The sequence below is a fragment of the Triticum aestivum genome, chromosome 4D, assembly GCF_018294505.1.
Source record: "Triticum aestivum cultivar Chinese Spring chromosome 4D, IWGSC CS RefSeq v2.1, whole genome shotgun sequence".
NCBI classification, from domain to species: Eukaryota; Viridiplantae; Streptophyta; class Magnoliopsida; order Poales; family Poaceae; genus Triticum; species Triticum aestivum.
The window spans coordinates 200,566,562-200,585,550 of record NC_057805.1 but is presented as its reverse complement, the minus strand read 5'-3'; the positions used below and the strand labels follow the sequence as shown (position 1 = coordinate 200,585,550).

Sequence of the window (18,989 nt, the reverse complement as noted above, 5' to 3'; positions counted from 1 at the left end):
TGAACTGTTTGTTATGGTTGTTGTCCTCTGCATCATCATGTCGTGTTTCCCAGCTTGCAAGATTCAGAACCAACAAATAAGATCCAAATAATAAGTACAACAAAGATGCCTACACATCTCATTGATTCCCAGCTTGCAAGATTCAGAACCAACAAATAAGATCCAAATAATAAGTACAACAAAGATGCCTACACATCTCATTGATTCCCAGCTTGCAAGATTCAGAACCAACAAATAAGATTCAAATAATAAGTACAACAAAGATGCCTACACATCTCACTGATTCCCAGCTTGCAAGATTCAGAACCAACCCATTAGAGCCTTTTGATAAAGTGAATATCGGGATTAAATCCATCTTGGCTAGCCATGTCATACAATCGAAGAACTTGGCGAATGCTCTTGACCGTCACAACATCTGTAGTTGAGTATTCCTGTTTGCACAGCGCAGATAATAAAGAGCATGATTACTATAATAGTGGCACTAGTGGAAGTCAACCTGCAGCTCCACTCGATGATTCAATTCATGCCACTTTTTCTGCAGTTCGCCTGAAATGAAGCAAAGATTGCATCATTCAGCTACGGCTCATCTTGCAAAGGCTAATAAAATGTTGCACGAGATTACCAGCAGAATTTGACGGAGATTTTGGAAACTCCAATCACCATTTTGTGCAGTTCCACCAAAATTGAGAGATGTTGCCCATGTAACATTTTAGTTGAACTGCACAAGACACTCATTCCAAAAAAGTGTTTTGTGCAGTTCACCAAAAGGTCACAATAGCAACAAGGTGAAATGGATATCCCTATCTGCACAAAAAGATAGAAAGTAAACAGTTGCTGGTCAATAAGAATATACGAAACATATAAAAATGAAAAGAAGCATCTTAATTATGTTCATGGCAATCACGCAAGGACAGTAGAAATTTTAAAACGTCAGCAATGCTTCATGTTACCAGAAGCATTATGATCAACAATGAGATTCCTCAAATATGGGATTACTTTAATGGTGGCATTGCTTGTTTACCAGACACAGTAAATCAACAGCAGCTAAAGAGTTGGTTTAAGGGCATGGGACCGTGGGGACACCAGGACACTCAGCAGCGTAAAGGAGCAACTTACTTATCATACTGGGGAAAACAGCAGGAGTGCCATTTGTAACACAGTTTAATTGCATCTTATCACTGGAGGCATTAGATTAACAATAACACTGGTTAGACATGTCCCTAAGGTAACAGTGTGATCGCTTCATTTTACATGCGCCCTTACATTAACAACAGCAAAAGGTTGGTATAAGGACATGCGACAGTGGACGCATCAGCACAATGTACCTACAAGGAGGCATAAAGTGGTGATGCCGAGTTTGTTCATGCTATGTGAGGGCAGCAAACCTAATCCTGGAGACCTTGTACTATGTGAGGGCAGCAAATCTAATCCTGGAGACCTTTTACTATGTGAGGGCAGCAAATCTAATCCTGGAGACCTTTTACTATGTGAGGGCAGCAAATCTAATCCTGGAGACCTTTTACTATGTGAGGGCAGCAAATCTAATCCTGAGACCTTTTACTATGTGAGGGCAGCAAATCTAATCCTGAGACCTTTTACTATGTGAGGGCAGCAAATCTAATCCTGGAGACCTTTTACTATGTGATGGCAGCAAATCTAATCCTGGACATACTCTGTTGACTTGTCCACCAGCCGCCACTTTCTATCCTTTTTCAACCAATAATAGATCTGTTCCTTATCCAGTTTGTACTGCGTTTTCCCATTATTTCCCTTTTCAACCAAGAGACCGGTTGGGTATCCGGTCTCTACTACTTTCACCATATTATTTCCTCTTTGAATCAAGTCCTAGATTCATGCTACAACTTTCCCCCCTTTCTTCGTTGTTTGAACAAAGCCCTAGATTCGAATGCATGAAGTAGCTTTACCTCTAATAATACTAAAATTTAGGTGGCTTTGGAAGAGCTGATGGGAGTAGAAAAAGATGCACATGCAGACACGTGGGGAGCTGGGGCAGTAGAGCAAGGCCGCTTTCGAAGAACTTATACCTGAGGGTCGCCGGGATGTCGGCGGCGGCAGGTCGGATCTGCGGACAATATGGCAGGGAGGAAGAAGGGTCGGAGGACCTCCCGAGCCGGCGCTGTGTCAGAGAGAACGACACGGGCAGAGGATCGGGCCCCTCCGGCAGCTGTGGGTTTCCTCCCTCGGCGGCGATGACCGCGTGAACGATGCACCTTTTAGTCCTCTACACACACCGGCTGAAGGGATCCGGCCGGATCTGTGACCAGCGGTGAGCAGAGAGAAAATGTCGCTACCGCTGTCTTGTTTATATCTGGAGAGGATGAGAGAATGAAGAGAGCAACCCTAGTAAAGCAAGCGCTCAGGCCCCTGCGTCCATATATAGTGGAGTGATTATCTTTTTTCTCTCCACAACAAGCGTTTCAATTTGTGTACGTGGCATTAAAGAAAAGAAACTCTCTATTTAAGGTGACTACTGTACGACTCCTACATACTACTAGTAGTACTACATTATTGTTCACTTGTGATCCCCGCCCCTCCATTCATTGAACAACCCCACGGGTGAATAAACATACAGTAAGTACTGTATTTATATAGAACGAACAAGCTCGAACTATTTTCGCGTAGTTAAAAGTTGAGGGCGGGGCTTTTCCCGGGCAGTACGCGCGGTAGTTTTCGGGTAGGCGGTTTGACAGAGAGGCGAGGAGGCTGAGCGAGTGGGGCTGTCTGATTTCACGGCGCGTTACTGCTGGAAAGACTTGTGATATAACCACTCACGCTCCGACCGGGGTGATGCCCCCCTTCCGTTCCGCGCTCTAATCTGGTGCATGACACGTCGACCCGGATGCTGGCTCTCCCACATGTCGGAGTAGTAAGAAGGAGCAAAGAATGATGCGGTATATACTAGTACTATACTAGAGTACTACTCAGGTCGGAGGAGTGCGAACCACGGCAGCCCAGTGAACCAGCAGTGCGAACCACGGTAGCCCAGTGAACCAGCAGTAGAAAACAATGTGGTGATATGGCCATAAAAAACAATGTGCTACGGTCGACACTGTAGCATGTACAGTAACACTCCTCTTTGTTTGGATCCCTGAGTTAGAGCTAGTTTGGGTTGAAATAGCCTCAAATTATCGAAACAAGAGGGGTTAGTTTGAGCTAGTTTGCTCTAACCCAGCTAAAAAACTAGCCCGGTGGAGAGGTTCTAATTGGGTTAGTTATCCTCGGGCCCACTAAAAGAGAACTAAAAAATCTCCCCTGCCCGCACCAGATCGCTCCCCCCCTCTCGCACGACTCCTCTCTGTTCCCCATAGGGCCGCTCGCCCTCTCTCTCCTCCGGCCGCCCTCTCCTTCCGGCCTCCGCCGCCCTACTCCGGCCGCCCTCTCCCTCCGGCCTTCGAAGGTCGCCCCGCTCCCCCTTCACCAGTCGTTTTTCTCCCTCTGTCGTGCGCGGCGGCGGCGCATCTACCAGGGAGGTCGCGAGAGGGGTGAGTTTGTTCGTTCCTTCTCTGTCTCACGGCCATATCATTGATCTTGCTTGCTCTAGCGCTAATTCTGATTTGGAAAAGTAGATCCTGATCAAACTTGGTATAGATTTGTGGTGCACGCATGGAATTGTTTGATGCTGCTTGAGGAGGTAATAAATCTTTCTAGAGGCCCAAAGATTCAGGTCACCTTTCTAGGTATTTCAATTTCAGGCTTGCATTATTTCTAGAGGCCCAAAGATTCAGTTCACCTTTCTAGGTATTTCAATTTCAGGCTTGCATTATTTCTAGAGGCCCAAAGATTCAGTTCACCTTTCTAGGTATTTCAGTTTCAGGCTTGCATTATTTCTAGAGGCCCAAAGATTCAGTTCACCTTTCTAGGTATTTCACTTTCAGGCTTGCATTATTTCTAGAGGCCCAAAGATTCAGTTCACCTTTCTAGGTATTTCAGTTTCAGGCTTGCATTATTTCTAGAGGCCCAAAGATTCAGTTCACCTTTCTAGGTATTTTAGTTACAGGCTTGCATTATTTCTAGAGGCCCAAAGATTAAGTTCCCAGTCGGCGGCAAGCGGCCCTGCTACCCATGCCGGTGTCGACCTCAACTCGCAAGGGCCGGCGTCGGAGGGGTTCCCGGGGCTTGGGCTCTACAGAGCCTTCCTCCAGAGCGACGATGGCGAGCTCCTCCCTCGGTGCGTGAGGGGCTCCGGGCTCCCTCCCTATCGTGAATGACTTCCGTGATGAGTTAGCTCATTCTTTGTTTCATGAAGTGTTTTTTTATTTTGTGAAGCTTGATTGACGACTTGTATGTTTAAGTGGGATATCTCATTTGTATGGACAAAGTAAAAATTATCATGTTTTGCATGCTTGATTTGTATAGATGGTTCGTTTATGTCAATTGTGAGCGGGAGGAGGCCACAGAAGAGCCGGCCACACCAAGAGGGTGCTTGGATCCAAGGGACTTATTTTAGTCTGACTAAAAATAGTCTCTTTAAGAGGCTAAAGTTCCAAGCACCCCTGACTAAAGAGGGGCTAAAACTAGTCTTGAGACTAAAAAATTTTAGTCAGGGGTACCCCTACTAAAATGTGGATTAGTCCTCTCTCTCCTCATTTAACTCCTCTCCTTTAACACAGGCGAGTTCTGGATTGGAGGGTTTGGAGGATAATAAATGCTCATTAACTTGATTTTAGTCTCTTTAGTATTTGGATCCAAGCATGGGTGAGGCTAGCAAGTTTTAGTCCCACTACTTTTAGTCATGGAACTAAAACGTATCCAAGCACCCTCCAAATCCGGCAGGAAATTGGGTCCAAAGTAGTCAAATGATTGAGATAGAGCATTTATTGTCAATCTAACCCTGCCATCCATACACCTCTTTGGTTTAGAGTTAGTTCAGGGTTAGAATCTAACTCTAACCTCTAACTGAGTTAGAGTTCTCCTCGTCTCGGTTCATCGCCATCATACTTTCCCCATTCCTGTACTTTCAGTATCCTGCGAATCAAAGGCCCTTTTTTGCGGGAAAAATCAAAGAGGCCCTTAGACTGGTTTCGGTCCGGTCATTTTTTATAAACGTGTTATGTCCAAAATTTAATGAACGTGCTCCGGTTTCCACGAAAATAATCCGGTTTCATGTAGTAATTCATTCATTTATTTATTCTTCTGCGGGGGGTTTGCATGTAATTCGTGAGGTCTGAAATGTAAAGTACCCCGGCATATGCTCCGAGTCGTGCATGCACTACGACCCAGATGCTCTATGTCCCACAAGTCGGCGAATGGGAGCACGTGGAAATAGCCTAGGAGTACATATAGGAGGATAAATGCGTGAAATAATATGTACTGTGAAGCATAGCCGCGGTTCGAAAAGGAGACCTAAAGTGATGACAGCTATAGGTCGCATGCACCCAACTAGTGGTACTAGACATACGACTAATTTTTCCCTAAAAAAAAGAGGCACGTGTGCTCAGTACTCCTATTCTATAAACACGAGTCCCATCTGACAACAGCGTCCGTGCTACAGCTAGCTCTCCTCCATCGTTTCTCTCTTCTAATTCTAAACTCGGCCGACGCCCGGTGGGCGGGATGGGTTTGCTCAACTGCGGCCCCACCTCACAGTGAAAACGTTACGACTGGAATAAAAATGCCATATACTCCCTCCGTTCATAAATATAAGCCTTTTAGATACTATTTCAAATGGAATACAACATACAGATGTATGTAGACATAGTTTATAGTGTAGATTCACTCATTTTGCTCCGTATGTAGTAGTCACTTGCTGGAATCTTGAGAAAGACTTATATTTGGGAACGGAGGGAGTACTATACTAATAAAACATTAAGGCCACAAGGCGATGCAGTGCTGGTTACAGGAGGCAAGAAGAGATGCATCCATCGACGACGTCCACCTCCTCGACTCAGGGCGCCGGCCCACCGAACGGCGCCTAAGTAGCAGCGGCTTTCGTGGCCAGGTCGACGTGCTTCTGAACAATGGCGTCCAAAGATTCCAGCCGCTGGAAGAAGGCCAACGTCTTTCTGTCCTCGCTTGCCTTGTAGTGGCCTATGTAGACGATTTCCTCGTAGACGTGGATGTGCAGGTCGACGGTTTCTTGCATGGCGAGGCGCTGCGCGGCGAGCGCGGCCTCGAGGTGCACATTCTTCGTCGCGACCTCCGGCACCTGCAGGGCCACCAGGGCTTGAAAGAGTTCGTCACCATGGAGGCCGATGAGGGTGGCAGGCAATGAGGAGCCTGGGCGCGCGGGCTGGAGCAGTACGGCAAGGTCGTCCGCGCGCTTCTTGACGGCGGTGAACTTGCGGATGGAGTTGACCATCATGTCGTCCATGCGAGAGGCGAAGCCGGCGTCGGCGAGGGCTACGATGCCTGCGGTCGCCAGCACCGTCTGGAAACGCTGCGCGGTGCGGGGCCGCAGGCCGGCGCCTTGGATGATTTGGCACAGCCGACTGCCGCTCGCGTCCATCGCCTCCATAGGTGCTTGTGGCTTCTGGTCACTTGGTCTTGGATTGGAGTGAGCAGTGTTGCGCAGAGACTTGGGAGTAGATGGATTGGAGTGGTGGGGCGCCTTTATTATATGAGAGTCCAAACTGTGTTGCATTCACATCGTGCTGGCTCTATTCTGCTTCTCCAATTAATTCCCTCTGCATGTAATTGAGGATGCATCATTGACCGTTCAACGTCTCGGGAACCGCTACCCTCTCCCTCCTTGGCATTCAAGCACCTATGGACCCGTCGACGACGAGGTGCCTATGGTGACTTCGTAAATTTCAAGATGATAGTGCCGTGCGTGTGTGCGTTCATAGGGGTGAGTGTATGCGCGTGTATATGAGCGCTTGCGTCTGTACTGTGTAAAAAAACGTAAATGCGTGTCAAAAAGAGACTAGTCAGTATACTCAATATTGTGCACCTCGGAGAGGAAAACGATAGAACTAGTACGTATTTATTTACGGTGCAGATTCACTCATTTTGCTCCATATGTACTCCGTCTCGGTGTAGTCTAGTCACTTGTTGAAATCTCTAGAAGGGCAAATACTCCTTTCTGGTTTACAGGGCTATACTAGCAAGTAGTTGTACGTACTAGTACAATAGTGGGCTCACATAGCAATTTTGTCTCATGCAAGAGCCTGGCTATATGCGTGCTCCAATGTTCGCAACTGCAACGTTCGGTTTGCGCTTGGCTCTTCGCCTCTTCGAGAAGACGAACAATGATGTTACTACTACTGCTTCTACAGTGTCGAATCCACTGCTGCATGTCCGTCCACCGCGAGCGGGACGGATAGCTTGTTGTAGAAGTACTACTAAGCAAAAGCCTGTCCTCGTTTGCGAGCAACCGCGCGCATGGGTGAGGGAGAAGGCGTGTAGTAAAATCAAGCTTCTCCTCGTTGTACGAGTTGACGCGACACATCATAGCACTGGCCCCACATGCTTGCCTCTAAACTTGGCTGAAAGACCCGCAGTGTACAATATATTTGCTGCAACCTCTAACATTTACCCACCACAAATTAAAATATATGTGGCCGTATGCATCGTTCTGATGCAGAGGCCGGGGAGTCCCCCCTTTTCGAAAAAAAACAAATTAAAATATATATTCCTGTCTTGACCAGATGAGCGTGCAAACTACAATCACCAGGGTGTCAGGTAGGGCCAGAAGACTATTTTAATTTTTTTAAAACTTCGAGACGGCCACATAGCATGGAGCCGACCCCAACGATTTTAAGCTTACAGGCACGGTACACGCTATCCTAGACTACTCTACACATGAAACTGCCACACGAGCGTCCGGGCTGCGCTTGGCTCTTCGCCTCTTCGGGAAGTCGAACAATGATGGAGTACTACTGCACTGGAGGAGTACTACAGTACGCTTCTGGCCATCTGACACCGATTGAACTGCTGCATGTCCACCGCGTGCGGGAGGGAGAGCGTGTAGCGAAAGCTTCTCCTAGTCTTGCCAGCCACCACGCTCATGGGCGAGGGAGGGACGCTCCTGCCTTTGCGTGTATGACAGGTGGGCCCGACAGGTGTGTGGCCAACCTGTCATACAGCCAAAGGCAGGTGCAGTTAAGTCCGCGAGGGAGAGGATAATCAAACTTCTCGTTGATGTACGAGTTGACGCGACACATCAAAGCACTGCACTCGATATATTTCAATAATTTGCGTTTACCGATGCATTAATTACAACGCATGCATGCATGCCGTGACTCTCCTTTTGATACTTGCATGTGTTGATTTAATGCACCTTGAAGTAGTATAAAATATGTGACGGTAAAGCTTTGTAATACCCCGGCCCAAGTCGAGAGATGGTTGTGCACGAGGAGGGCGAGATCATGCAGACCGAACAGGACCCGACGATGGAGCTCTCTAAGGTCTCGATGGACCTCACCGTGCTCCACTGCCCCTTGTGCCTCCGCCCCTTGACGCCTCCAGTGTATGAGGTTCGAATACACCTCGTCCGTTCGGCTGATTGAGCAAGGTGCAGGTTTCTTGATTGATGTGCTGTTCGATTGATTTCTGCAGTGCAAGGGAGGGCACCTGGCCTGCGCGGACTGCCGCGTCGAGCGCCCCGGGAACCAGCGGCAGTGCCAGAAGTGCGAGCGCGGCGGTGGCTTCGACGTGCGGAACACGGCGGTGGACTCCGTCCTTTCGTCGGTGAGGGTGGAGTGCCCGCACGAAGGCTGTGGGCTCTACGTCACTTACCACAAGCTCGCCGATCACCAGAGCGTGTGTCCGCTCGCGCCCTGCAAATGCCCCGTGCCCGTCTGCGGCTACGAAGGCCCGCCGCCGGCGCTCTACCACCACATCAGCACCGCGCATCCCATGCCCGTGCACAGGATCCAGTACGGCAAGGTGCTCCAGCTGCAAGTGCCACTGTCGGAGCCACGGCTCTTGCTGTTCGCGGAGGAGGACCGCCGCGCGTTTTTCTTGGTCGGCGGCGTGCTCGACATCGGCGCGCCTATCGCCGTGTCGGTCGTCTGCATCAGAGCGGGGGCGTCCCCACTGCCGCACTACGTGGCCAAGCTGTGGGCGAACGGCCCGCCGGGGGAGCCCAAAGGCACGACCGACGCCGTCAAGGTGGAAATGGAGGTGACAAGCAGCAAGGATCCCGGCGACGTCGACGTGCAGGAGCTGACCTTCTTGACAGTTCCGCCCAAGCTGCTGGCCGGGGCTAAGCTTGTGTCCCTCCACATTCAGATTGACAAGCTCACGTCCTAAATGTTTCTACAGTGCCTTCTGTTTATCTTAGTAATATGCTAATATAGGGATTACCTTGGTCTACTTTAGCTTAAGAAATGGTGGGTTTTGGTGGCGATGCAGCAATTACTTCGACATCAGATCAGTAATTTCCAACAGTCGAACGGATATTTTGTGTCTGTTGGATATAAAGTTCCTTTGGGTAAGAAGTACTACTTGTCATCAAAATGGATAAAAGGAGATGTATGTAGACGTATTTTAGTTCTAGATACGTCCCTTTTTATCCATTTTGATGACAAGCACTCCCTCCGTTCCACAATACATGCCTTCCATTTGTCAAAATATAGATGTATCTAGACATGTTTTAGTATATAGGTACATCCATGATAGAGCCAATCGGATGGTTGAGAACACTACAATTCGTAGCTACAGATGCGTGTGTGACTCCCAGATGCAGAGGCCGGGGGTCATCATCCTCCTTTTCGAGAAAAAACAGACGCGTGTGTGAGAGCTCGCCACGCGGCTATTCCTGTCGAACGCCCCATTAACCGTAAGATATGTATACGACGGTGCCAGTTATTGCACGTACACAGCAGTACTCCCTCCTTTCCGGTTTATAGGGCTTAATTCAAAAATCTCACCAACCAAGATGGTGAGTGGTGGAATATTTTTTGTAGTTTGCAAAAGCACCTAATTAATGCTCTTGTTTTTCTCAAAAAATTATGTTTATCAATGCATTAATTGCAATGCATGCATGCATAAAGTACATGCATTGGTCAATTTTCTCTTAATACTTGCATGCAATGATTTAATGCACCTTGGAATCTGAACATGTGTTGGGGAACAACCAAATTGAGCCTTATAAAATGGAAAAACTAAAATTTTGAGATAAGCCCTATAAAACCGGAAAGGAGGGAGTAGAAAAAGAAGTACTCCATCCGGGAATAGTGCCGCACTTCGAAACTAGAACCGTCAATAAATTTTGAGCTTGCGTCTCGTCACATTCCAAATTACTCCACGCTATATTGAATTGCAAACCTGTTCACACCGATCACAACCTAAACGGTTTCCCACTTAGGAGCGTATTAGTACCACGCTATATTGAATTGCAAACCTGTTCACACCGATCACAACCTAAACGGTTTCCCACTTAGGAGCGTATTAGTACTCGGTTATAAATACTAGTATGCCAAGATGACTGCACATTCCTCCTCAACTCCTCATCCACAAAAACAAACAAGTCATTCAGCATCCTTCCCTTGCGTCTGCCATGGCCAGCGTGAGTTCTGGGTCGAGAGATTGCCACCAGGGAGAGGCGAGCATGGAAGCGGAAGCACGAGAGATGTCCCGCCTCGCTGCGAGAGCAGCCGACATGTCCCGCCGCGCGGAAGTAGCAGCACAGAGGTCCCGCCGCGCCGCTGAAGCAGCACGGAGGTCCCGCCGCGCCGTCGATGCAGCAGACTGGTCCGGCCGCGCCGCGGAAGCAGCAGAGATGTCCCGCCGCGCCGCGGCGGCCTGGGAAAATTTCTCGCGGGCAGGCGACGACTGTTACAGGCGCATGCATGCGATCGTCCATAGCCAGATGGATCAGATCTCCGGCTGGGCGAGGTTGCAGGACGACATGAAAGCCTCGTTTGAACAGGCTACCGGCGTCATCCGGCAACTAAGGGAGGGCAATGAGAGGCTCCGGGCCGAGCGCGACCTGCTGAGGGAGAAGATCGTCCGAAGTGCAGACCAGCAGGAGGAGACCAGTGCCTTGTTGAAGAGGACCGGCGTCATCGTCAAGAAACTTATGGACGAGAATGACATGCTCCGCAACGAGCGCCAAAGGCTGGTGGAGGAATCCGTGGATGTTCTCAAGCAGCGTCTTGAGGACACGAAAGAGCTCATCGCCGCTCGCCGCGGAGACTAGTTCCCGCGGCCTGCAGCAACGCATCAAGAAAGTAGAGATCAGCGAGCCAGATCCTTGTCTTCCTTCTTCTTTTGCCCTTGTGTATTTCGGGCGTAGCCGCATGTGGCTTTTTTAATTATCTTTCTAATTATGTAAGACAATTAATCGTCCTTATCTTTCTGTGGAAGATCAATGTTGCGAGGCTGGAATGAAGAAAACTCTTGCTGTGGCGACCCTGGCGTTGCTGTTCTTCTAGTTGCTGCTGGGCTTCCTTCAGTTTCCTGGTTTCTTTTGATGTAATAATCGGTTTAGGATGTGGATTGTGTCGTCGGTTGTGAAATGTTGGGTTCTAGCGCGGATGTTTGGCCTTTGTTGGCCTCTTGGGATGTTGCGATTTCAATCTGGTAGCTTTTAGTCCTTCGTGTTAGGCTGGAGTTGTGCTGAACTTCTTGTGAATTGTGGTGGTTTTCAGTAATGAAAATCGGAAGGGGCAAGCCCTTCTTTGATCAAAAAAAATTAATCGTCCTTATATATTCATCAGTCTTGCTATAAGTCGCAGTAGATGCTATATAGGTCCGTCGGATCTTACATCAAGATCCGTGCTTTCAGATTTTCTTTTTTCTCTCTTAAATCTCAGTCGAGTGAGACATAGCCACGCCATTAAACAGAGGCTCGGGCGCCATTAATGGAGACCTTGGGAGAGAGGTGGACGGCAGATGGAGGTCAAAGGGCTCTCCTCCCGATAAGCACGCGCAGGGGTCTGATCGCACGCCTCTCGTACTCAAATAGCTACCCTGCACGGCGCCTCCTAGCTAATAAAAAATGGGGACGCGTGGCGGCACGTAAATGGTACTAGTAAGTAGAACGCCCACGGTTTCAATAATACTTGTGTTTCCGATTGTAACGTGACAGCACTTGTTCCAAAATGACTTTGTTGATTGTTAATGTGTGCGCCTTCGCAAATCGGACTGCAAATTTACCACAGCATGTTGGTGCCATGTCATGGCACCAAGCCAAGTTTCATTATTTTCATGCGTGTTTTGGATTTACAGGAATTAAAAAACTAAGTTTCTCAATGTTTCCAACCCAGCCACGACGCCCAGAATTTTGAATTTCATTCCCATTTCTTGCATGGAACCTAGAAATTTACCCGAGGACACACATGTGATTTTTCAACCAACTTTGGTGCACTGGAACATGTGCTTGTATTTCAAATTTGAATTATGCACACAAAGGTGACACGTTCCCTCCCAGAACCACGAGCCTTCTTGAGAGAAGCTCCGATTTGCAAGAAGCTTATACCAAAATTTGTTCCTATTCGGCCAATTTTTTTACCACGGCATGGTACTACCATGACATGACACCATGCCAAGTTTCATGATTTTAAAACCAAGTTTCTCAATGTTCTCGACCGAGCCACGATGCCCAGATGTTTGAATTTTATTCTCATTTTTTGCATGGGACCTACTCCCTCCTTCCATCTATATAGGGCCTAATGTGTTTTTCAAGACAGCCTTTGACTATTGACAAGATTAATAGCACATGAGATGTATACTATGAAAATTATATTATTGGAAGCTCCTTTGACATACAAATTTGAAGGTATGCTTTGTGTAAGTTGCATGTCATATATTATTGCTCTAACGTTTGGTCAAAGTTAGCCTCGAAAAACGCATTAGGACCTATATAGATGGAAGGAGGGAGTAGAAATTCACCCGAGGACACAAATGTGATTTTTCAACCAACTTTGGTGCACGGGAGCATGTGCTTGTAGTTCAAATTTGAATTATGCACATTAAATGACCAAAAACTCAATTAATGTGTAAATAAGGCCAAACGAAGCCGGAATAATTCCAAAATTTAACAGGGCACTCATGTAGTTCTATGTTGCCTTTGTAAATAAACTCAAGGGGGACAACGTATATCGTTTCGCACTCAAAGGTGGCACGTTCCCTCTCAGAACCACGAGCCTTCTTGAGAGAAGCTTCGGTTTGCAAGAAGCTTATACCAAAATCTGTTCCTATTCGGCCAATTTTTTTACCACAACATGGTAGTACCATGACATGACATCCATGCCAAGTTTCATGATTTTCAGACGTGTTTTGGATTTACAAGAATTTTAAAACCAAGTTTCTCAATGTTCTCGGCCGAGCCACGATGCCCAGATGTTTTAATTTTATTCTCATTTCTTGCATGGGACCTAGAAATTCACCCGAGGACACAAATGTGATTTTTCAACCAACTTTGGTGCACGAGAGCATGTGCTTGTAGTTCAAATTTGACTTATGCACATTAAATGACCAGAAACTCAATTAATGTATAAAAAACGACAAACGAACCCGGAATAATTCCAAAATTTAACAGGGCACTAATGTAGTTCTATGTTGCCTTTGTTAAGAAACTCAAGGGGGGGCAGCGTATATCGTTTCACACTCAAAGGTGGCACGTTCCCTCTTAGAACCACGAGCTTCCAAATCGGCCCAATTTTTTACCACAACATGTTAGTGCCATGACATGACACCATGCCAAGTTTCATGATTTCCAGGCGAGTTTTGGATTTACATGAATTTAAAATCAAAGTTTCTCGATGTTCTCGGCCGAGTCATGACGCCCAGATGTTTGAATTTCATTCTCATTTCTTCCATGGGACCTAGAAATTCAACCAAGGACACACATGTGATTTTTCAACCCACTTTGGTGCACCGGAGCATGTGCATGCAATTCATATTTAGATTATGCACATTAAAAGTCCAGAAACTCAATTAATGTATAAAAAGGCCAAATGAACCCGAAATAATTCCAAAATTTAACAGGGCACTCATATAGTTCTATGTTGCCTCTGTAAATAAAATCAGGGGGGAGGCAGCGTATATCGTTTCGCACACAAAGGTGACACGTTCCCTCTCGGAACCACGAGGCTTGTTGAGAGAATCTCCGGTTTTGCAAGAGGCTTATACCAAAACTTGTCCCAATTCAGCCAAAAATTATACGTATGAAAACAGGGTTTTGATTATCCCAAACATCTCGCTACCTAGACCAATAATGTACTATGATTTGAATTCAACATAAAATGGATACAAATATTTGAATTGGAGAGCGTATGGTACATGTAGTTCATAGTGAAATATGATTACTGCTATATGTATGTTTTTTGTTATCAAGATAATATTTAAATTATTGTATAACTTGACAACAATCGTATTCAAATAAGGAAAATTGATTCAAATTTAGTCCATATGGTAGACGACAATATATATGTTCACATGGTGGAGTAAAATGTTCATATATGATGGAAGATCAAAATGTACGACTACATCAATTATAAACCGCAAGGTCACCTAACGATATATTCGAATTCAACATAACGTGGATTCAAAAATTGAAATTCGAGATCATGGCATCTGTAATCATATAAAAAGGGACATTACTCTTTCTTTGGTGGGAATTGATTTGTTTTTTGTTGTTGTTGAGGGAAGTGCGAATCGATTTGGTACTGTGCAGGGTAATCTTGTTCTCCCGATTTTTTTACATTTTTCTTGTAGTTTTTTCAATGGCATCTATAGCAATATAGTAAAAGGGGACATGACTCTCTTGTGTCTTGTATGAATTGTTTTTTTACACGTTAAGTTTGTTCTGCCGAACAAGGAATCCGCACCTTGTTATCCCGAAATTTTCAAGCTCGAGTATCTTTTGTCTCACCTGCTTTGAAACTCCCGCTTCTTCAACCCGCGCCGCGCCTTGTTATCCCGAAATTTGGACGCGCGCGAGAACTCCCTCCTCATCCGAAATCGCTCCCGCAGCCCAGACACGCGAAATCCCCCTTCTACCCCTCAGCCGGAAATGAAGCTCCACGTCGCGGTGTCAAAACCGGTGGGGGTACGCTGGTAACTTACCCTACATTTCGGACAAGCGCGTCCCTAAGCTTGGCTCCCCCTCCCCCTTCGCCCCCCCCATTCGTACACCGAGGCCGCCAAAACCCGCGAAACCCCACGCTCCTCCGTCGGCCTCCCGACCGCCGCCCAGCCGGAGACTCTTCCCCGACTACGTCGTCCACCGCAACAGCTCGCCGTCCCTCATCCACCGCACCGGATGAGGATCCGTTGTCGATCTCGTCGTCCCGCCGGATCAGCCGCCCCGTCCTCCACCTCCAAGGAGCTTCCCCGACGTTCGCCTCGTCTATCGCGCCACCTCAATCCCCACAGCGCCGTCTTGACCTGCCCCACCGGAACCGCAGCACCCTCACCAATTCCTCCGATGAAGCCGAGGCCAACTCGGCGCCACCAAGGAGGTTCTGCACTCACCGCTGCATTTTATCTTTTATTCGATCTCACGGGGCTGCCGGTGCTCGATACCGAGCAGACATGGCGTGTCTCCATCGACGGCGCCGTCGCCGGCCACATCATCCACGGCGTCTCTCCCCCATGTCGTTGCTTCCTCGGCGGCGACTTCCACAACGGCACTAGCTGCAGCTGCTCCGGCTCTCGCTCGCGCTGCGGCTCTGTTCTTGCTGTCGGTCGCGCTGCTGCACTGCTCCTGCTTTCGTTCGTGCTGCTGCTCTGCTCTTGCTCTCGCTTGCGCTGCTGCTGCTGCACGACCTCCGGCAGCTACAGGAGTTGCTGCTTTAGCACTCGCTCGCGGTGCTACTGCACGACTTGCTCTCTGCTAGTGTGTTCCCTGCTCGAGCGTCTGCTGATTTAGATCACTGCTTCTCTGCTACTAGTGCTCGAACGCCCTAAACATCTATTGCAATGCTCTGTTACTAGTTCAATCAGTTTCGACAGTAAAATTCAGTTTCGACTGTGAAGTTCATTTTCTTCAGTTAAGTTCAGAGTGAACAGTACTTACAGCATCTGTCGGAGCGGCCGTGGCGCGGCTGATGCGTTTTACATCTAGCACTTTTTGGTGATGTATTTTACATCATCTATTGCAGATGATATTAGGGTCCCACTTCAGATTAACGTTGTCTGTCTTGTCATGCTTCAGCCTCGTCGCCGTACACCTTAGCGGAGCTGCTCCAACGACGGAACCGTCCATCACAGCGGAGCAGTACCCTCGGCGCCGTTTCCAGAGGCCTCGGATCTTCTTCCCCGCCTCCGACAGTCACACCAGCATCATCACCATCCTCCACGTCCAACCCAATGATGCTGAGGTCCACAAGGCTATGCCAAAGAGGTTGTACACTCGTCGCATCAGTTTGTTTCTCCATTCCTCTGTTCTTCCAAGTCATGTGAGCCAAACACCCAGGTTGACTGAAATCCTATGTTTCCAAATGCTCTGTTTTGCATGTGCATTCCTATCCTATTCCTATATTTTTCCTGTCCCTGCGTTTATAGAATCCTCCAATTCTAAGGAGCCCTTATAGATTTACTTCATTTTCAGATAGGCGTCAAAGAAAACTCTGTGTGTTATGTCCTGCTCCTGCCGTGCCGTCATCCACCCCACCTGAGGTGCACCATCGACAGAAGCGTTCACTGCAGCAGAGATCCCCCTTGCAGACTTCCTTTCGCTGCCTCAGATCATCTTCCCCATCGCCGTCAGCCACGCCAACTGCATTACCATCATCGACTGAGCAGATGAACCTGAGGACTACACAGTTCCGGAAGAGAGGTCGCAGTCTTTCGTGTTTGCTTACATTATACATCGGTTATTATTACCTGCTACTTTATCGTTCAATCTTGAGTTTTGAATTGCCCATGGGTCCCATATCGAGCAAGCAACGAATAGTATCTGTCTACTATCTGGTTCATCTGGGGTCTTCTATGTGGTTCATGTTGGGTAGGAAACAAACAATAGATGATCCATTGTCTATCTTTTAAAACTGAAGCTATAATCTACCTGCTATCATTAGTTTTGGATCCATCCACTGGTTTGCTACCATCAGTCTTGATTTTTGCATGCACCCCTTAGGCCTTACAAAATCTATCTATTTTTTTATTATGCATGTCAGATATTGTACACAATCGTACTGAACATGTAGAGAAAAAGAGAAGACCGTTGCGTGCGAATATAATGTCATGCAGACGCCGCTCCATGGTGGGCGAAGTGCCCCCCCTCCTGCATTTCCAGATTGTATTCCAAAGGAAGATAACTGTTCAGATGGAGATTCAGAAGGAGCCGACCACGCCTGTTTACCACCTGAGGTGTTCGCTCTAACCTGGCATGCTGATGTTGGTCATATCATGCATATGGCGCCTTGCATTGCTTACATTATACATCTTATATGTCATCAGCTTAGTTTAGATTTGCTTTGTGTGAATGCCACCTGTTTGGTTTCTATATCATACTCCCACCATTCCTAAATATTTGTCTTTTTAGAGATTTCAACAAGTGACAACATACGGAACACAATGAGTGAATCTACACTCTAAAATATGTCTATATACATCCGTATGTGGTAGTCCATTTGAAATCTCTAAAAAGACAAATATTTAGGAACGGAGGGAGTATATGGGAATTATGCAATGCCATCTTCTTTAGCCAGGCATCATATACGTGAATCATGCAATGCCATCCTGTTTAGCCAGTCATCGTATATGTGAATTGTATTGTGCCATATTTTTCCATAATGTATTCCATTTGTCAACAATGTTTATACATTAATCTACTCTTCCTGTGCATCAGCCATTTGAGTCGGTCATGGGAAAATCTGGAGTGAAAAAAAGGTCTTCTAAGCAGTCAGTGCTACCTGTCGATGCAGATTTCTTGCTGGTTACAGATAGCTCCTCAGAGGAGGATTCAGAGAGAGATGACCAGTCGTATTCCACCCCCCCCCCCCCCGAGGTGCATGCTCTAACTTGGCTGGCTTATATTGCTCATATCATGCATATGGTGTCTTGCATTGCCATGCCATCTGCTTAGATTAGACATGCTTTGTGTGAATGCCTCCTGTTTGCTTTCTATATCAGATATGTGAATTATGCAATGACATGTTTTCAGCCAGTTATCATATATGTGAATTATGCACCGGCATGGAGCCAGGCATCATATATGTGAATTATCTCATGCCATCTTTTTTTTCATTACGTATTCCATTTGTTGACAATCTGTGTATATTGAACTACTCTTCATGTGTATCAGCCATTTGAGCCGGTTATGGAAAAATCTGGAGTGAAAACAAGGTCTTCAGAGCAGGCAATGGTACCTGTTGAAGCATATATCTCGATGGTTACAGGGAGCTCCTCAGAGGAGGATTCAGAGACAGATGACCAGTCCCATATCCCACCTGAGGTGTATGCTCTAAGTTGCAACGTTTATATTTCTCATATGATGCATATGGTGTCTTGCATTGCTTAGTTTAGACATCATATGCACAATATTGAATTCTATCTGCTTAGTTTAGAGATCATACATGCGAGCACTAGTAGAAAACAGGGCTTTCGTCCGGGCCTGGCCAGCCCATTAGTCCCGGTTCCGCACGAACCAGGACGCATGGGGTGCATTAGTCCCGGTTCATGAGCCTAGGGGGCTGGCCGGGCCACGTGGGCCACTGGTCCCGGTTCGTCTGGACCTTTTGGTCCCGGTTCAACGCACGAACCGGGACCAATGCGCCTCGCCCCTGGCCCATGACCATTAGTCCCGGTTTGTGCCACAAACCGGGACTAAAGGGTTGGTCCTCGTTGCGGCCAGAGTTTAGTCCCACCTCGCCAACCGAAGGGCGCTCACACCGGTTTATAAGCCTGTCCCTCTCTGCCTTGTTGAGCTCCTCTCAAAATGAAAATAGATGCCCTTATACAGGGACTTTGACCTAAATTCATAGCGAGTTTCTCTGAAATTCATAGAAATTTATTATGAATTTAGGTTGAATTTTCTCTATAGGCGCATCTATGCTCATTTTTTTATGTTGGGGTTGGCGATCTTTACAGACTTTTTGTGTGTTGAATATGCACCATTCAAAATCAGTCTCTGC

At 47.1% G+C, this 18,989-nt stretch overlaps 1 protein-coding gene across 1 annotated transcript; it reads left to right on the top strand.

Moving 5' to 3' along the window:
* Positions 1-8,300: 8,300 nt before the first annotated feature.
* On the top strand, positions 8,301-9,213 carry LOC123099842 (putative E3 ubiquitin-protein ligase SINA-like 6). The gene is made up of 2 exons (XM_044521908.1): positions 8,301-8,366; positions 8,518-9,213. The coding sequence occupies exons 1-2, from the start codon at positions 8,301-8,303 to the stop codon at positions 9,211-9,213; spliced, it is 762 nt and encodes a 253-aa protein (XP_044377843.1).
* The last annotated feature ends 9,776 nt before the right edge of the window (positions 9,214-18,989 follow it).

Coding starts and splice junctions, on each gene's coding strand:
- LOC123099842 (XM_044521908.1), top strand. CDS start 8,301: ATGGTTGTGCACGAGGAGGGCGAGATCATGCAGACCGAACAGGACCCG. Junction 8,367..8,517: donor CGACGATGGAGCTCTCTAAG/GTCTCGATGGAC, acceptor TGATTTCTGCAG/TGCAAGGGAGGGCACCTGGC.